The sequence below is a fragment of the Mobula hypostoma genome, unplaced genomic scaffold (genome assembly GCF_963921235.1).
Source record: "Mobula hypostoma unplaced genomic scaffold, sMobHyp1.1 scaffold_103, whole genome shotgun sequence".
NCBI lineage: Eukaryota > Metazoa > Chordata > Chondrichthyes > Myliobatiformes > Myliobatidae > Mobula > Mobula hypostoma.
Genome location: NW_026948206.1, coordinates 220796 through 241370, shown reverse-complemented (window position 1 = coordinate 241370; position 20575 = coordinate 220796). Strand labels below are relative to the sequence as shown.

The 20575-nt window shown below is 45.4% G+C and overlaps 1 protein-coding gene and 1 pseudogene across 1 annotated transcript; both read left to right on the top strand.

Moving 5' to 3' along the window:
* The window catches only part of LOC134341815 (zinc finger protein 721-like), a 60782-nt pseudogene extending 53228 nt beyond the window's left edge, over window positions 1-7554 (top strand).
* A 4684-nt stretch (window positions 7555-12238) lies between these two features.
* LOC134341813 (zinc finger protein 229-like) lies at window positions 12239-19275 on the top strand. Its single transcript, XM_063039751.1, has 2 exons — window positions 12239-12311; window positions 17642-19275. The coding sequence occupies exon 2, from the start codon at window positions 17979-17981 to the stop codon at window positions 19269-19271; it is 1293 nt and encodes a 430-aa protein (XP_062895821.1). The 5' UTR covers window positions 12239-12311; window positions 17642-17978; the 3' UTR covers window positions 19272-19275.
* The last annotated feature ends 1300 nt before the right edge of the window (window positions 19276-20575 follow it).

Below are 20575 nucleotides of genomic sequence, written 5' to 3'. Positions count from 1 at the left end.
ATGGCTTGCAGTGCGATCTGGACCAGCTGGGAAAATGGTTTGAGAAATGGAAAATGGAATTTAATGCAGACAAGTGTGAGGTGTTGCACTTTGGTAGGACCTACCAGGGTAGGTCTTTCACAGTGACTGGTAGGGCACTGAGGAGTGTTGTAGAAGAAATTGATCTCGGAATACAAGTCTTTAGTTCACTGATGTTGGGGGAGTCCAGAACCAGAGGCCACAATTTGAGAATAAGGGGTAGGTCATTTAGCATGGAGTTGAGGAAAAACTTTTTCACACAGAGAGTTGTGAATCTGTGGAATACTCTGCCTCAGAAAGCAGTGGAGGCCAATTCTCTGACTGCTTTCAAGAAAGAGTTAGAGAGATCTCTTAATGATAGCAGAGTCAAGGGATATGGGGAAAAGGCAGGAACGGGGTACTGATTGTGGATGATCAGCCATGATCACAGTGAATGGCGGTACCAGCTCGAAGGGCCAAATGGCCTATTACTGCACCTATTGTCTATTGAAATTGGTGTCACAGATGTGATGGAAAGAAAGATTTTGGCCCATTGGCCTTCATGAACCAAAGTACTGACAACAATAGATAGACGTTATCTTGACTTGTGGAGGACATTGGTGAGGCCTAATTTGGAGTATTGTGTACAGTTTTGGTCACCTACCTACATGAAGGTTGTAAAAGAGGTTGAAAGAGTTCAGAGAAAATTCACAAGGCTGTTGCCAGGTCTGGAGAACTTGGGTTATGAGGAAAGATTGAACAGGTCAGGACTTTATTCCTTGGAACATAAAAGATTGAGGGGAGATTTGATGGAGGTATACCACTATTATGAGGGGTATAGATAGGGTAAATGCAAGCTGGCTTTTACCACTGAGATGGGGTGGGATGACAACCAGAGACCATGGGTTAAGGGTGAAAGGTGAAACATTAAGGGGAACATGAGGGGAAACTTCTTCACACAGACGGTCATCCGGGTGTGGAATGAGCAGCCAGCACAAGTGGTGCATGCGAGCTCAATTTCAACATTTAAGAGGTTTGCATAGGTACCTGGATGGTAGGGGTATGGGAGTGGGCAGTTTAAATAGTTCAGCACAAACCAGATGGCCCAAAGGGCCTGTTTCTGTGTTGTAATTTTCGATGACTCTGACAAGAACCTGAAATAATACAAAAATTCACTCTAAGTCCTTTTAACGGCTGTGCAGACCAACCATTCATCTCAGCAGGAATTTTTTATATAGCGTTAAAACTGTGGCACTTTTAAGTTAATAATACATAAAAGAAAATCCCAGATGCATGACAAGAAAGACAACTTGCCTGATACTCTTTAGGTTACTGTGGGGACAGGCATCCATGCTGCTCACCAATGGAGAGAGTCAAACTGCGCCAAGGAACAAATTGGAGACGGCAGAAATGCCCCATTCTTATAGAGACAGGAAGAGCATCAGAGAATTTGATGGCCATTCCAGATACCAGCACTGTGCCCAGTTAGAAGATGATTTCTCTCTCCAACTTGGGTTGAACCTCACTGTAACAGTGTGATACCAGATCAAACCTTGAAAACTCAAGTAATTTCATCTGAAATTTCGTCCTAACCCATTGTTGGATTTTGTAAATCTTTTTACAGGTTAAAAACGAGAAGGAATTTAGCTCCTAGGATCTCAAACATGGCACGCCAGTTTTGCTGTCTCTGTCCAGATGTTTGAGAAGTGGAGCAAGGGATTCAATCGACCATCCTTCCTGCTCAGACTGTGGGGAGGGATTCACTTGGTCATCTGACCGACTGGCATGCCCGTCATTTTACACAGGGGAAAGGCCGTTCACCTGCTCAGACAGTGGGAGTGGATTCACTTGGTTATCCCAATTGAAGGTACATCAGCAAGTTCACACTGGACAAGGCCATTCATCTGATCTGTGTGTGAGAAGGGATTCAGTCGGTCATCCCACCTGTGGACACACCAGGCAATTCACACTGACCAGAGGCTGGTCATCTGCTGAATTTGTGGGGAAGGATTCACTCGGTCATCTGACCTAATGGCTCACCAGCGGGTTCACACTGGGGAGAAGCCGTTCACCTGCTCAGACTGTGGGAAGAGTTTCACTAATTCATCCACCCTACAGAGCCATCAGCGAGTTCACACTGGGGAGAAGCCATTCACCTGCTCAGTCTGTGGGGAGAGATTCACTCAGTCATCCAACCTACAGAGTCATCAGCGAGTTCACACTGGGGAGAAGCCGTTCACCTGCTCAGAATGTGGGAAGGGATTTACTCAGTCATCCAACCTACAGAGTCATCAGCGAATTCACACTGGGCAGAAGCCGTTTACCTGCTCAGAATGTGGGAAGAGATTCACTAAGTCATTCAGCCTACAGAGTCATCAGCGAGTTCACACTGGGGAGAAGCCATTCACCTGCTCAGAATGTGGGAAGAGATTCACTCAGTCATCCCACCTACGGAGTCATCAGCGAGTTCACATTGGGGAGAAACCATTCACCTGCTTAGAATGTGGGAAAGGATTCAGTCGGTCATCCAGACTACTGGCACACCAGTCAGTTCACAGTGGGGAGTGGCCGTTCACCTGCTCAGACTGTGGGAAGGGATTCACTTGCTCGTCTAAGCTAATGGCTCACCAGCGAGTTCACACTGGAGAGATGCTGTTCACCTGCTCAGTCTCTGAGAAGAGATTCACTCAGTCATCCAACCTAGTGGCACATCAGCAAGGTCACACTGGGGAGAAGCCGTTCACCTGCTCAGTCTGTGGGAAGAGATTTACTCAGTCGTCCCTCCTGCAGAGTCATCAGCGAGTTCACACTGGGGAGAGGCCGTTCACCTGCTCAATCTGTGGGAAGAGATTTACTCACCCATCCACCCTACAGAATCATCAGCGAGTTCACACTGGGGAGAAGCCATTCGCCTGCTTAGTCTGTGGGAAAAGATTCACCCAATCATCCACCCTACAGAATCATCAGCGAGTTCACACTGGGGAGAAGCCGTTCACCTGCTCAGTCTGTGGCAAGAGATTCACTCAGTCATCCAACCTACAGAGTCATCAGCGAGTTCACACTGGGGAGAAGCCATTCACCAGCTCGGAATGTGGGAAAGGATTCACTCAGTCATCTCACCTACTGGCACACCAGTCAGTTCACAATGGGGAGAGGCCATTGTTATGAATCCCCAGATTTCGTTTGCTGTGGACTGTCATTTTGAGAGAGAGAGAGAGAGAGATTAAGAATGGAAATCAGTCTGACTTGCAGCTTGTTTACATCGCTCACAGCTTGTTTAGTTTTAACCACGGACACAGATACTCAGTCAGACGGAGATGAAGGAGGATAAATGGAAGGTTCAGAACAAGGGAACTACTGGCCAAGGGTCACTGTTTCGAACTTTCCTCTGCCCACAAGGTTGGGTTAATTATCGATTCAGCATACATTGAATGTGTGGTTGTCACCTCGTTTGATCCATAGGAGTGGATTGGATTTGGGGTATCCTGTGAAGACCACTTATGTGTTAACCCTTGCCTGGGTGTGGTGTGGAAATTCACTTGAAGACGATACCCCTTGTGACAAGTCACTTTCGGTGATAATTTGTATGTGGATTTGGAATGACGACGGATAAAATCTACAGCGACTGTTCTCTCGTTTTACCACCATGGATGCTGTGAAACTCAACGTTATTGCCTTCTCTTGACATTTACCCTGGATTACAAATATCTCTCTCTCATCAACTATTCTGTGGTTGAACTGAACTTTCATAGTTTACCATCTCAAGACTCCAAGCCTTGTTTCCCCTGAGCTCAATAGTTTGGGAGTTATATTTACCCACATATATACATATAACACTGTTAACTTTTGTTTATCTTGCTTAAGTTACTATATTGTTAGTAGGTACTAATAAAGATAGTGGATTTAACATCAAAAACAGACTCTGGGTGTAGTCTATTGCTGCTGACTCATTTCTAAAGTGTTATGGGGCCAAATTGGGACCTGCATCCGATATAGGAAAAGATTTGGAGGCATATTGATTAATTATCGATTTCATTGGAGAAATCCCTTTTGATTTATTTGTGTGTGGAAAATCAGCAGCAATGGATGTTGATAGATTTCTGGAAGCACCAACCTCTGAGGCACTGAAGGACACCAGAAGGATTGAGTTGTTGAGTATTGCTAAAAGGTTAAAACTTGCTAAGGTGAAATTGACAATGAGGAGGTCACAGATGCAGAGGATAATAGTTGAACATTATGTATCTGAGGGTGTGTTTAAAGTGGAGGAGTTGGAGGTGTTTCCTGAAAGTAAACCTAGTGAGCTTGGCCTCCCGTACAAGTTAGAAAAATTCAAGATGGAGGCTGTGGAAAGGCAGAGGCAGGTTGAGGCTGGAGAGGCAGGAAAACAGAGAGAAGAGGCGGAAAAACAGGGAGGAAGCAGAAAGACAGTGGCTGTTCGAGCTGGAAAAGATAGAGAGATTGCAGCAAAGGGGTCTAGCATTAGACTCTGGTGATAAGTTTGAGGGCAGTCAGGATGTTAAATTGGTACCTCCATTTGACGAGGCAGAGGTTGATAAATACTTTCAGCATTTTGAGAAGGTTGCTCAGGGTTTGAAATGGCCAAAAGAGGGTTGGCCTATTCTCTTACAAAGTGTAATTAAGGGGAAGGCTCAGCAAGCCTATTCTGCTTTGACAGTTGATGAAGCAGCTGATTATGACATGGTGAAACAGGCTGTGCTCAAAGCTTACGAGTTGGTCCCAGAAGCATACAGGCAAAAGTTTAGAAATTCGAGGAAACCTGTGAACCAGACTTATATGGAATTTGCTTATGAGAAGTTTGTGTGTTTTGACCGCTGGTGCACATATAAAAATGTAAATGATGATTTTAACAGCTTGAAAGAGTTGGTTTTAATTGAAGAATTCAAAAGGTGCGTCCCTGGTGACATAAAGATGTATTTAGATGAAAAGGATGCTGCCGCTTTGCAGGAGTCTGCTCAATTAGCAGATGAGTTTGCTTTAACCCACAAGGTTATGTTTACCCCGAGTAAGAGTTTCCAAAAGAGTAGCAGGGATAACCAGGGTAAACCGGAAATTAAAGCTGGGACTAGCGACAAGGGTAAGGATGAAGAGAAGCAGTTGAAGGAGAAATATTCTGGTCTCTCTTGTTACTATTGTAAGAAAGCTGGTCATGTGATGGCTAATTGTTCTGTCCTGAAGAAGAAAAAGGAAAAGGAGGCAGTCCCAAATACCTCTGATTTGTATGTTGAAGCACCTATAAACCCACATGGTTCTGAACATTCTGTTGCGGCTCAGTTAAGGACTGAGAGGTCGGACCAAGTTAAAAAGGGATTTGATCATTTTATGTCAGATGGGTTTGTATTAGTAATGGAAGGGTCAACCCTGGTACCAGTGAAAATTCTTTGAGATACTGGGGCTTCTCAATCACTTGTATTAGACAGCATTCTAAAGTTTGGTGATGAGACTGAGATAGGTGAGGTAAATCTTATTAAAGGCATTGGGGGCAGCATTGTTTCTGTTCCATTGCACAAGGTAACTTTACAGTCAGGGTTGGTTTCAGGACCTGTTAAGATCGGATTATGCTCCAGTTAACCAGTGGAAGATGTTACTTTGCTGTTAGGGAATGACCTGGCAGATGGTAAAGTTGTTCCTGCAGTGCAGTTGACAACTAAACCAACCACTGACGACTCACAGATGGATTTTAACATTTATCACAGTAACTCGAAGTACGGCTAAAAAGTCTGCCAATGCAGACGGTTCTGTGCAGCATGATTCTGATACCCATGATAGCCAAAATCAGGATTCAGGTTATGATGACTTGTCGGGGACTTTTCTGCCTTCATTGTTTCAACAGGATTCAGGTAGTAAGTCTGATGAGAAAGATTTATCCCTGTCTAGGAAGGAGTTTATAGCAGAACAAAACCGAGACCTTGAGATTGAAGCTTTATAAGAAACATCTTTCTCAGATGATGAGATTAAGAAAATGACGGTAGGGTATTATCTCAAGGATGGAGTGTTAATGAGGAAGTGGAGGCCACCTGCTATACCTGCGAGTGAGGAATGGGCAATTATTCCTAAAGTTTATGGGACTGAAATTTTAACTTTGGCCCACAGTATGCCCGTAGGTGGCCATTTTGACATGAATAAAACTGTAAACAGGATTATGAAAGAATTTTACTGGCCGAATTTGAGGAAAGATATTGTGACCTTTTGCAGAACCTGTCATACTTGTCAAGTTGTGGGTAAACCTAATCAGGTCACCCTAGTGGCCCCACTCTGGCCTATACCTGCATTCGGTGAACCCTTTTCCAAATTTTATTAAAGCTAAAACTGTGGCGAAGGCTCCAAACAAGTTTTTTTACTTTATTTGGTTTGCCTAAAGAAATCCAGTCTGACCAAGGAAGTAATTTTACATCTGGATTATTCCAGCAGGTAGTTTATGAACTGGGAGCTAAACAAATTACATCGTCTGCGTACCATCCGGAATCACAAGAGGCTTTAGAAAGATTTCATTCTACCCTCAAAACAATGATTAAGACGTACTGTGTTGAAAATGGGAATGACTGGGATGAAGGAATACATTTGCTTTTGTTCACTGTAAAGGCTGATTTATACTTGTGCATTCGGGATACGCCGTATCCTACACCGTAGGCCCGATTTAATTTTTGCGTAGCCCTATGCCGTAGCGAGCATGTGTAGTTGTGTCTGCATCGCTCTGCACTTCACCACCAAAACGCAAGTTGGCCGTGGGGTTTCTCTGACACTGTTGAGTTTCATCGTGACAGACATGGACAGGGAAATGCATCTCAAATATTTTCCCATGTCGGCAGGTAGATTTGCTGATTTGGTTCATTGTCTCCAACCATTTATTTTGCATCAGTGTACAGACATGGCAGAGAAAAGCAACCAGAAATGCGATGCTACCAAGCGGACCAATCACAGTTGTTGCGGTCTGCGTCGCCGCGACGTGTGAGTTACTTTTTAGAGGAGGTGCACGTCACCCGACGGCGTAGGGTACAGCGTGGGTACGGTGTAGGGTACGTGGTGCCTATGGCGTACACTTGACGCACAAGTATAAATCAGGTTTAAGAGAGTCGGTACAGGAGTCACTGGGCTTTAGTCCATTTGAACTTGTATTTGGTCATAGAGTGAGGGGACCTTTGACCTTGTTAAAGGAACAGTGGATTGAGGGGGATGTACATGTTAACTTGTTAGACTATGTTTTGAAGTTCAAAAATAAAATACACCAAGCCTGTCGTCTAGCAAGACAAAACTTAAAGATTTCTCAAAACAAAATGAGGTGTTTGTTTGATAAGCGGACCAAAACAAAAGAAAATACTAGGTGGGGGATAATGTGCTTGCCTTATCTCCAATGTTGACGGATCCACTTCAAGCGAAATTCAATGGACTGTATGAAATAGTCTCTCAAATTAATGATGTGAATTATGGTATTAAAACACACGACCGACGTAAACTAACACAGGTGGTACACATCAATATGATAAAGCCTCATTCTGACAAGCAGGCACCATCGGTGAGCGTTGTCAAACATATCAATCTGGCAACCCTGAGAATGAAACAATTGACTCATCTGAAACTTTACAGAAGCCAAACATGGTCCCGGTTAGGCTAATGAACTCGGTTGGTTTCGAAAACATTGACAACAAGTTGGCTCATCTGCAGTCAAAGCAACAACATCAGCTGAAGGAATTAATTCTGAAGTTTAAAGATTTATTTCCCGATGTTCCCAAGCAAACCACGGTCGCAGTACATGACGTAGATATTGGTCAAGCCAACCCGATTAAACAACACCCATATCACATGAACGTAGAAAAGTGTAGATTGGCTGAGCAGGAAATTGAATATATGCTGAAAAATGATATTATTAGGCCTTCAACATCAGATTGGAGCTCATCCTGTGTTATTGTGCCCAAACCTGATGGTAGTGTTAGATTTTGCACTGATTATAGGAAGGTAAATGCAGTAACAAAAACAGATGCCTATCCTATCCCTAGGGTGGATGATTGCATCGATAGGGTTGGAAAAGGTAATTTCTTACAAAGATCGATCTGTGAAAGTGTATTGGTGTGTTTCATTGACGGACTGAGGTAGAGAAATTTCTGCATTTGTTACACCTTCTGGGTTGTATGAATACAATGTTTCACCATTAGGAATGAAATATGCTCCAGGAACATTCCAGAGAATGATTGATTCTGTAATTCAAGGGTTAGGACACACAGATGCCTATATTGATGACTTAGTCACAGGGAGTGACACTTGGGAAGAGCATATCTCTGTAGTAGAAAAGCTGTTTGACAGGCTTTCCAGGGCCAACCTTACAGTTGACTTAGCTAAGAGTGAATTTGGCCATGCCTCTGTGATCTATCTTGGCTGTGTTGTAGGTCAAGGCAAGTTGGCTCCTGTGCAGGCAAAATCCAGGCAATTTCTGAAGTTCCTATTCCGACTGTGTGACGAAGGCCCGTCACTGATTACAGGCGTCTCATGGCACACTCGGTAAAACACTCAAAGGGTCATCCACACACATTATTCCCCTCTGTTATTGTGGTGAGTGCACGCATCTCAATAAATCAACAGTCACAATTTTACACTCATCCCCAGCAGTAATAGGTATGAAAAAAAGAAACACACTATGTCACAGTTTTATTATCTCAGGTCAATTTATTCATATTCATCTTTCCAGTTAGTATTTTGCTGAAGTGTCATGATAATCTGACGTCTCTCTCCTCCACAGTCACTGGGTCTGAAACAGAGCTGCTGCATAGAGCTGTCTTATATAGAGGCAGCAGCAACCTGCACAGGTATGCCGATGGTGGAGGATACCATCTTTACCTGGGACAAGGGTTATGTTACCTAATTACTCATCTTGTGGTAAAGTTTTGGGGTTTATTTGGACCGAGCCTTGTCAGGAAGCATTTGATCGATTGAAAGTTATTATTTGGGATGAGGCCAATCAATGTAGTGTCGTCAGCAAATTTAATTAACAGATTGGAGCTGTGGGTGGCGACACAGTCATGGGTGCACAGAGAGTAAAGGAGGGGGCCAAGGAGACAACCCTGTGGGGCATGTGTGCTGAGGGTCAGAGAGACAGAGGTGATGGAGCCCATTCTTACCACCTGCTGGCCATCTGACTGGAAGTCCAGGATCCAGCTGCACAAGGCAGGGTGAAGGCCGAGGTCTCTGAGCTTCTTGTCAATACTTCACGCCTTCGTATGGCTAAAGCTCTGCCCATGACTGCAAGGAACTACAGAGAACTTTGGTCTCATCTGGAAACATCATAGAAACAAGCCTCCCCACTATGGACTCTTCCTACACTTCCCCTGCCTCGGGAAAGCAGGCCGTGTACTCAAAGATGCCCACAACTTTGGACATTATTGCTGCAAACCCAATCCCCCATCAGGGAAGAGATACAAAAGCCTTAAAGAGCGTACCACCAGGCTCATGGACAGCTTCCTGTCTGCGGTTGTCAGCCAAATGAATGGTCTCCAGTCCAATAAAATGGACTCGACCTCACAATGTAACTCGACGTGACCCTGCCCCATATGTCTATCTGCACTGCACTTTCTCTGCAGCCATAATGCTTTGTTACAGTTATTGTTTTGTCGTATATCAGCTCAATGTATCGATCTGTGTGGATGGTACGTCAGGCAAGATTTTCACTGTAGCTCAGTACATGATAAGAATAAACAAATTCCCCATTTTAATTGTGTGGAAATATTAGACAGACTGAGCTTCTGCTTTGGAACCACAGAAGGAAACTTAACTGTTGTCATTTCTGAGGAATGCAAATAAATAGAAAAGGCTTCAGTCTCGCATTATGATCTGTGGTAACTGGGATCAGGTGACCCGTGGTGGGTCTCCCAGACCAATTATCAGAATAGGTTTAATAGCACTGGCAGATATCATGTAATTTGTTGTCTCTGCGGCAGCAATACAACCTAATTCATAACAATAGATTTTAACCATTGTGGTTTAAAATAAGAATATACATATTAAATAGTTAAATTATATAAGTAGTACAACATAAACATTTTAAAAATGTAATACTGTAAACTATTTTAATTGTGTGGAACTATTTGACTGACTGGGTTGTTGCTTTGGAAATTCTGGAGTGAAGCTGAACTAAACCGTACACATTTACGAGAAGCTCAGATAAGTAGAAAAGACAAATTCTCACATAAATGGGTCAGACATTCAGAAATATTGGCTGCACTTCAGCTGGTAAAAACATTGGAATGAGGCCTAGTCCCGGGCCTCAGCCCAGTGGTTATGGTCTGAGGCCTGGGACGAGGTGAGAGTAAACATTCAACATGGACTAGAAGGGCCGAGATGGCCTGTTTCCATGCTGTAATTGTTATGTGGTTATATGGAAACATGCTGAAAATATTGCAGAAAAAACATTGTCCACCCACAATGAGAGGACGTGACAGATCCAGATCTCACTGCCTTGTCTGAATGGGCGAACGATGAAGCTACACGTACACGTAGAGCAGTGACCCGCAGATGCTGCAGATCTGCGGGAAAATGTGAACAGGACATGGGATCGCGTGATGGGTGGAGGTTCTCCCACCTGAACCGGTGACTCTGCTCCTCGCCCCTCACACGCTGCCAGACCCATCTGCCACATGTCCCACATTATTCCATATTTACACCAGATACATTTTTACTTCTTCCTCCAGATCTTCCCTGTCCCTTTCCCTCCACCCCCAGGTCACAGAGTCATGGGCTCGATTCCCATCCTGATCCAACACACAATTCAGACCCAAACCGCAAATGTGCAGGTTTCATTTAAATCTGTCCATGTTTATAAACACTAATTTCTATTCACATTCCTCCAGCCACACTGGACAGGAACACTGAAACATCAAGTGAGAAACAGCAGGAGGTGGCCATTCAGCCCCTCTAACCATCAACAAGATGAAGGCTGCTCTCCCATCTCAGCCACATGATTCTGCCCGATCCTCATTTCAACAATCCCTCTGGTCTCCACACATCTGCCGTCCTCTGTTTTATGTGAGGACGATCACTGAGTCTTCACCGGCCTCTGTGGTGGGGATTTACAGACATTCACCACCCTCGGATTGGAGACATTTCCCCTCATCTCAGTCCCGGACAGTCCACCCGCTTTTTCAGAGACTGGGATCCCTGGTTCAACCGGTTATGATGTTGTGCGTTTCAATGTGTTCACCTCTCAGTCCTCAATTCTCCAAATGAAAGGGTTATCATCTTTGATCTTTCTTCATATGATGACCCCACCACTCCAGGGATCAGTGTGGTGAATCTTCATTGCACTCTCTATGACAAATACTCTCTAACCTCTTTGTTAATCCTCTATGGAATTAATTTCCATCTTCTGCAGCCCCATGTTGCCCCAACCACTCACCTCCCACCCCGTCACTATTTCCACCTTCCCACCTCCCCCTCACCTGGATCCACCTCTCACTCCCCAGCTCTTGCCCCATCCCCACCCCTCACCTCTTTTCTCTGACTATTTCCCGTCCACTCTCAGTCCAGAGGGAGGGTCTCGGCCTGAAATGTTGACGGTCCATTTCCCTCCACAGATGCTGCCCGACCCACTGAGTTCCTCCGGCAGTTTGTTCTTTGGTCTGTATGACCCGTGTTAGTGTGGGGAGCGGGATTTTACACCATATTCCAGGTACAGTCTCAACAAAACACAAATAATTGTCACTTTGCCCGGACCATTGGCCCCGCTTGCAGGGCAACAGTCTGCCGGTGTTTGCCCCCCAATGTGGTGAATCCCTCTGCTCGCCACCACCGTGGGCTCAGACATTTCCACAGATGAGCCCCTCCTGTCCCCACCGGGACAAACATCCTGTCCGCCCCCTCTCTCACCGTCTTCATCCTTTCAATAAAATCCCCCTCTCCCTCCCCGGGGAACCGGCATCAAACCGACGGGCCGAGCGGTCTCCTCCTACCTCTCAGCGACACATCAGACTCCGGCCGCAGGAGACGCTTCACAAACGCCCCAACTTCCCTCGGAGGGAAATGGAAATAAATCAGAAAGCGGACATTTACTTTGACGGTTGTCCCGCCGTGACGGAAAGTTCGGGAGACGGTGTCAGCGGGGGTAACGCCCTCTCGGCAGGTCCGCCTTCGCTATTGGCTGGAAGCAATGATTGACATCGCTTCGTACCAATCGGAATAGCGCAGCGCGTGACTCCGCTGCTGACAGCGGTGGGGGAGGGGCTGCTCACGTGATTAGTAGCCCAGCCGTTAAACCGACCAAGCTCGAGCTCACCAGCGCGCGGTGCACAAAAGGCCCCGGATGATCGGTTGAGGTAAGAAGGGATCTCCGGGTTGGGGGTCTCACCGGGCGGGCGTTTTCAACACCGACTTCGGGTAGTTGCTGTGAGCTCCGGACTCCGTGACCCGCAATCCCGGGACAGTCCTGCTCTCTTCCCTCTCTCTCAGCCCCACCATCCGTACACGGGCCCCGGGGAGCTTCCGGCTGATGAGGGAATGGGAACCGATGGATCTCTCAGACAGAGCTGAGCTCCAGCTGTCTAAATGCAAGGATCGGGAACTCGGAGAAAGGGAACAAAATCTTTTACATCAGCTGTTGAGAAAATCACCTTTGTTCCGCCTCCAGTCACAAACAAGAGAAAATCTGCAGATGCTGGAAATCCGAGCAACACACACAAATTGCTGGAGGAACTCAGCATTAGTACTCTTTTCCATAGATGCTGCCTGGCCTGCTGAGTTCCTCCAGTATTTTGTGTCTGTTGCTTGTTCTACCTCCTCCTGTTCTGGACTTTTCTACCCGTGAGAACATGTTTTGTCCCATTCTCTCTGGGTACATAATGATATCAAACACCTTTGCCCTGGGCAACAAGTAGCTTTCACATCACAAATGTGCCAGACTCCAATGAGACAGACTACTGCCCTTCCCTTCATATTCATTGGCATTGCCATCACTGAGTTCACCACCGTCAGTCACCTGGGGGAGGGTTCAGGGGAAATATTTATGTACAAAACAGAAACTGGTGTTACCTGTGTGTATTGTGGTGATGCAAAAGTTCCTGGAGAATTTGCAAGTGAGCAGAAGTGGAGTGATATTTGGAAATCTGACTTTTTATAGCATCATTTAGCAAGCAAATCAGATATGGACGGTGTGCAGATGCTCCAGTGAGAAAATCCTTCATTACCCTGCTACAGACCTGTTACATAGGTTGTGTGAGAGTGCAGATCAAAATTATTATTGACAGTGATTTGCTAGCTGTTAAAATCAGTACCTCTATATATAAAATTCAGTGTGCACATGTTGTGTCGCCACTTTAAGGAGTTGGGGCTTTAAATGGATGAATTCTGTATCACCCGGGAGTCGGAGGGGGTGAGATAAAGAGAGGTGAGTTACACCCAAGGTGCAGGACGCAGGAAACTGGGTGAGAGTCTGGAAGGGGAATGAGGTTAAATAGCCATCGCAGAGTACTCTTGTGGCCATCCCCCACAACAGCAGGTAGGCCATAGATAGGATGCAGAGGAGATTTATAAGGACTTTGCCTCGACTGGCGAGCATGCCTTATGAGAATATGTTGAGTGAACTCAGCCTTTTTTCCTTGTAGTGACGGAGGATGAGAGGTGACCTGATAGAGGTGTATGAGATAATGAGAGACATTGATCATGTGAATAGTCTGAGGCTTTTTCCCAGGGCTGAAATGGCTAGCAAGAGAGGGCATAGGTTTAAGGTGCTTGGAAGTAAATACAGAGGAGATGTCAGGGATAAGTTATTCATGCAGAGAGTGGTGAGTGCGTGGAATGGGCTGCCGGCGGCAGTGGAGGAGGTGGAAACAATAACGTATTTTAAGAGACTCCTGGATGGGTACATGGAGCTTAGAAAAGTAGAGGGCTATGGGTAAGCCTAGGTAGTTCTAAGGTAGGGACATGTTTGGCACAGCTTTGTGGGCCGAAGAGCCTGTTTTGTGCTATAGGTTTTTAATGTTCTATGCATTCTACCACTTTAGAAACTGTTGGGGGGGGGGATTATGTGACAGAGGAAAGTCAAAGGGGTGATAGGGGATTTGCTAGTTAGGGGAACAGAACTAGAAGGGGACTGATATCCTAGTGTTAAGGCTTGCTTGTGCTAGTGTGGTGGGTGGTGGGGTGTGGGTTAAACGAAAGTTGTAGAGGGGATGGGAGCCAGAATGCCAGGTAATAGAGAGGGTGAATTGAATTGAATTTCTTACTTACATCCTTCACATGCATGAGGAGTAAAAATCTTTACATTACATCTCCGTCTAAATGTGCAGTTTATAGTCATTTATAATAGAACAGGACAGTCATTAGAACATAGAAATACAGTTGTATCAGCATGAATTAAGCAGTGTGATGGCCTAATGGAAGAAGCTTGTTGGTTCTGGCTTTTACGCTGAGGTACCGTTTCCCGGATGGTAGCAGCTTGGAACAGTTTGTGGTTCGGGTGAGTAGGGTCCTCAATGGTCCTCCGGGCCCCTTTTACACACCTGTCCCTGTAAATGTCCTGAGTCATGGGCAGTTCACAACTACAGATGTGCTGGACTGTCCGCACCACTGTCTGCGATTAAGGGAAGTACAGTTCCTGTACCAGGCAGTGATGCAGCCAGTCAGGATGCTCTCAATTGTGACCATGTAGAAAGTTCTTAGGATTTGGGACCAATACCAAACGTCTTCAAGCATCTGACGTGAAAGAGGCACTGTTGTGCGTTTTTCACCACACAGCCGGTATGTACAGACCACATGAGATCCTCGGTGATGTGTATGCTGAGGAACTTAAAGCTGTTCACCCTTTCAACCCCAGATCCATTGGTGTAAATAGGGGTTAGCCTGTCTCCATTCCTTCTGTAGTCCATAATCAGCTCCTTTGTTTTTGTGACAATGAGGGAGAGGTTGTTTTCTTGACACCAGTCAGATGTTGTTCAGACCTCAGGGCATGGAATTGTGATCTTGTTGCCATGACTGGGACTTGTTTGCACCCAACAATCTGAGGAATTTGGAGGAACAAATTAGCAAGAGAGATCGCAGACTACGCTAATGCTTGATATAGCAAGCGATTTTAAATTTCCATAGATTGACGTGACTCCCGTATGTAAAAGGACTAGATGGGGTAGAGTTTGTCAAATGTGCCATTAATCAGCACGTAGAATTCCCAGCATAGAAATGTGCAATAAGCTATTAGAAAATAATCCAGGGCTAGTGACAGAATATTAGTGTATGGGAACACTTTGCATCTCGTGATCATAATGCCATGAGATTCCAAGTTAACATGGAAAAAGACAGGACTGAACCATGGGTCGAGATTCTAAATTGGAGAAAGGTCAATTCTGATGGTATCAGAATGGATCTGACAAGTGTGGACAGGCTGTTTTCTGGCAAAGGAGTACTTGGTAAGTGGGAGTTCTTCAGAAGTGAGATTTCGAGGGTGTAGAGTTTGTATGTGCCTGTCAAAATAAAAGTTGAAAGGTAACTGGTGCAGGGAACCTTGGTTTTCAAGAGATATTGAGGCCCTGGATATTTTGTTCCTCCAAATGCCTCAGACTGTTGGGTGCTACAAAGACTCATTAGTGACTACAATATCATAATTCCACACCCTGAACTCATCTGACATCTTTTTTAGTCATCTTCTATTGCTTTCTAAAAGCTTCCCAATAGATTTTGCTCTTTTGTTTGCCCTCTCTTTGCTTTTTATGTTGGCTTTGTCTTCTCATTTCATGCACGGTTGTGTCATCCTGCCTTTCTAATGCTTCCAATTCTTTGGGATGTATCGATCACTCAGCTCCCAAATTGCTCCCAGAAACTCCAGCCACTGCTGCTCCATCATCATTCCTACCAGCTTCCCCTCCCAATCAAGTTTGGCCAGTTCAGTACAGAAACATGCCCACTCTGGACGATCAGAATGGTAATCTATATGAGGAGACAAAATATATGGGGGAGATTTTAAATATTATTTTTGCATCCACATTTACTCAGGAGGTGGACACAGAGTCTATAGAAGTGAGGCAAAGCAGCATCAACTTCATGGACCCTGTACAGATTACAGAGGTGGAGGTGTTTGCTGTCTGAAGGCAAATTAGCGTGGATAAATCCCCAGGGCCTGACAAATTGTTCCCAAGGACCCTGCGGCCGACAAGTGCAGAAATTCTCGGGGCCCAAGCACAGATATTTAAATAATCCTTAGTGACTGGTGAGGTACTGGAGGATTGGAGGACAGCCAATGTTATTCCGCTGTTCAAGAAAGGCTTCAAAAATAAACTAGGAAATTATACGTCAGTGAACTTGACATCAGTAGTGGGAAAGTCATTGGAACGTATGTGCAGGAACCAGATATATAAGTATTTGGATAGATGTGGACTGATTAAGGATAGGCAGCATGGCTTCGTGCATGCTAGGTCATGTCTAACCAATCTTATAGCGTCTCTCGAGGAAGTTATCAGGAAAGTGGATGAAGGCAAGGCAGTGAATGTTGTCCACATGGACTTTAGCAAGGCACTTGACAAAGTCTCATATGGGAGGTTGGTCAAGAAGGTTCAGTCACTCAGCATTCAAGATGAGATAGTAAATTGGATGAGACACTGTCTTTGGGAGAAGCTGGAGTGTGGTAGCAGATGGTTGCCTCTCTGACCGGAGGCCTGTGACTAGTGGTTTGCCACAGGGATCGGTGCTGGATCTGTTGTTGTTTGTCATCTGGATCAGTAATCTGGATGACAGTGTGGTTAACTGGATCAGCAGATTTCTGGATGACACTAAGATTGGGGGTGTAGTGGACAGTGAGGAAGAATATAATGTCTCGCAGTCTGATCTGGACCAGCTGGAGAAATGCAAAATGGGGTTTAATGGAGACAAGTGCGAGGTGTTGCATCTTGGTGGGACCTGGGTCTTACACAGTGAATGTTAGGGCACTGAGGATTGCTGTAGAAGAAAGGGATCTGGGAATACATGTCCATAATTCACTGAAAGTGGTGTCACAGTTAAATAGGGACAGAAAGCAAGATTTTGGCACATTGGCCTTCATGAACCAAAGTACTGAGTACAGTACTGAGTGTTGACATTTTACAAGACATTGGTGAGGCCTAATTTGGAGTATTGTGTGCAGTTTTATCACCTACCTACAAAAAAGATGTAAAAGAGGTTGAAAGAGTTCAGAGAAAATTCACAAGGATGTTGCCAGGTCTGGAGGACTTGGGTTATAGGGAAAGTTTGAACAGGACAGGGCTTTATTCCTTGGAATGTAGAAGATCAAGGGGAGATTTGATGGAGGTGTGCCAAAATTATGAGGGTTATAGATAGGGTAAATGCAAGATGGCTTTTTCCACTGAGATTTGGTGGGACTACAGCAGAGGCCATGGATTAAGGGTGAACGGTGAAACATGAAGGGGAACATGAGGGGAAAATTTTTCGCACAGACAGTCATCCAGGTGTGGAATGAGCAGACAGCCGAACTGGTGCATGCGAGCTCAATTTCAACATGTAAGAGGTTTGTATAGGTACCTGGATGGTAGGGGTACAGGGGTAGAGAGTTTAAATAGTTCAACACAAACTAGATGGGCCAAAGGGCCTGTTTCTGTGTTGTACTTTTCTATGACTCTGTGACAAGAACATTAAATAATACTAATATTCATTTAATTCCTTTTAACAGCCGTGCAGACCAAACATTCGTCTGGGCAGAAGATGTTTTCATGGCTTTAAAACTGTGGCACTTTAAATTGACAGTAGATAAAAGAAAATCCCAGCTGTACGTCAACAAAGGGGGGAACCCATTCATCTGCTCAGACAGTGGGAATGGATTCAGTCGGTCATCTCAACTGCAGGTACATCAGCAAGTTCACACTGGGACAAGGCCATTCACCTGTTCTGTGTGTGAGAAGGGATTCAGTCGGTCTTCCCACCTGTGGACACACCAGTCAGTTCACATCGAGCAGAGGCTGGTCATCTGCTGAATTTGTGGGGAAGGATTCACTCGGTTATCTGACCTAATGGCTCACCAGCGAGTTCATACCGGGCAGTGGCCGTTCACCTGCTCAGACTGTGGGAAGGGATTCACTCAGTTATGTAACCTGAAGGTACATCAGCGAGTTCACACTGGGGAGAGGCCGTTCACCTGCTCAGACTGTGGGAAGGGATTCACTGTGTCATCTCAGTTACTGAGACACAAGTCAGTTCACACCGGGGAGTGGCCATTTACCTGCTCAGACTGTGGGAAGGGATTCACTAAATCATGTAGGCTGAAGGTACATCAGAGAGTTCACACCGGGGAGCAGCCATTCACCTGCTCAGACTGTGGGAAGGGATTCACTGTGTCATCTCAGTTACTGAGACACCAGTCAGTTCACACCGGGGAGTGGCCATTCACCTGCTCAGACTGTGGGAAGGGATTCACTCTGTCATTTTATCTGAAGGCACATCAGCGAGTTCACACCAGGGAGAGACTGTTCACCTGCTCAGACTGTGGGAGGGGATTCACTCAGTCATCTCATCTGAAGGCACATCAGCCAGTTCACACTAAGGAGAGACCGTTCACCTGCTCAGACTGTGGGAAGGGATTCACTCGGTCATCTCTTCTGAAGGCACATCAGCGAGTTCACACCGGGGAGTGGCCATTCACCTGCTCAGTCTGTGGGAAGGGATTCACTCAGTCATCTCATCTGAAGGCACATCAGCGAGTTCACACTGGGGAGAGACCGTTCACCTGCTCAGTCTGTGGGAAGGGATTCACTTGCTCATTTTATCTGAAGGTACATCAGCGAGTTCACTCTGGGGAGAGGCCATTCACCTGCTCAGACTGTGGGAAGGGATTCAAACTGTTCGCTTGCCTACTGACACATCAGCGAATTCACACTGGGGTGAGGCCATTCACCTGCTCAGTCTGTGGGGTGGGTTTCACAAGGTCATCTGCTGTACTGAGACACCAGTCAGTTCACACTGGGGAGAGGCCATTCACCTGCTCAGTGTGTGGGAAGGGATTTGTAGCGTCATTTGAACTGAAGGTACATCAGCGAGTTCACACCGGGGAGAGGCCGTTCACCTGCTCAGACTGTGGGAAGGGATTCATTCAGTCATCTCATCTGAAGGCACATCAGCGAGTTCACACTGGGGAGAGACCGTTCACCTGCTCAGACTGTGGGAAGAGATTCACTTTTTCATGTAATCTGAAGGAACATCAGCGAGTTCACACTGGGGAGAGGCCGTTCACCTGCTCAGTCTGTGGGAAGGGCTTCACTTGCTCATCTCAGCTACTGAGACACCAGTCAGTTCACACCGGGGAGTGACCATTCACTTGCTCAGTCTGTGGGAAGGGATTCAATTGGTCACTTTACCTGCTGACACACAGGGAAATGGCTGTTCTCCTTCTCTGTCTGTGGGAAGGGATTCATTATGTCATCTCAACTGAACGAACATCAGCGAGTCCACACTGGGGAGAGGCCGATCACCTGCTCAGGCTGTGGGAAGACATTCTCTCAGCCAGTTCAACTAATGGTGCATCATTGTGTTCACGCTGGGAAGAGGACGATCACCTACTGTGAATGTGGTGAAGGATTTGTGGTGGACATGGACTGTGCCTTTAAGTAAGAGAGAGAGAGAGACACTGACTACAGTACTGCTGCCTGCTTCTTGGTTGCTCTGGTGAGATAGGTGGAGTTATGTGATGGACAGTTTGATGTTTACTGTTGCTTCTGTTACATGCTCAAGGAGATCTGAGAAAGGATGCAATTGTCTTTTGGAGGTCACCTGATGTGATTTTCCCGCCGATGTGAGGTCACGTGATGACATGTGCACCATGTCTATATAAGGGTCGACCCAGGTGACGCAGTTGGTTTTTAGTTTGTAGATTTCCAGGTAGAACGTGCTGTGTCTCCGTTTCAGTTGCATGTTTGTTTTTGTGACGCAGTTTCATTTTCAAAATGCAGCATTGCGTTCTGTTGCAAGATACCATTTTATTGGACTGGAAATTTTTGCTAGATGTGTTGATTTACCCAATTCCAACAGTAGAAGGGAGAGTGAAGAATTTATCAAAGTACAGGATCGAGAGGAGTTGGCATCGTTTGGCAGTTTAACAAAGGATCGACCTTATTGAGTTTTCGTTGGTGGAGTAGCGACCTGCATCGGAGATAACTCTTGCCAAGGAGCAAGGAGTTCATGCAAAGGTTTGCTCTCTCTCCCCCTCAAAAAGAGAATTTAAGATCAGTTGTTTTAAACTGTTTATTTTCGGTATCATGAATCCTTCGGACAGAACCAGCAGGAAACTCGCGTCTGTGAAGAATTCCTTCTCCAGAGAAGTCTCTCCCAATTGAACTTATAAATCTGTTGGACTTTTGAATTTATCGCTTTAAGAACTATATCTGACATTATTGCTTTAAGAAATGTTTCCGCATTTAACACTTTAAGAACCAGTGCTGAGTTGGTGAATGGCTGCACATCGGTTAACTTCTGGTTAAAGTTTTTGTTTGTTTTTACCTTATTGTTTATCCATGTTTAATAATGTTTGGTTGCTTTTATATAACCTGCCTCGATTGATATTCATTGTTGCCGTTTACGTAACACTTCACAGCATGTTTGTTTATGTGTGTGTGTG

Bases quoted from the DNA above. Each gene is read 5' to 3' on its own strand.
- LOC134341813 (XM_063039751.1), top strand. From the start codon at position 17,979: ATGGCTCACCAGCGAGTTCATACCGGGCAGTGGCCGTTCACCTGCTCA.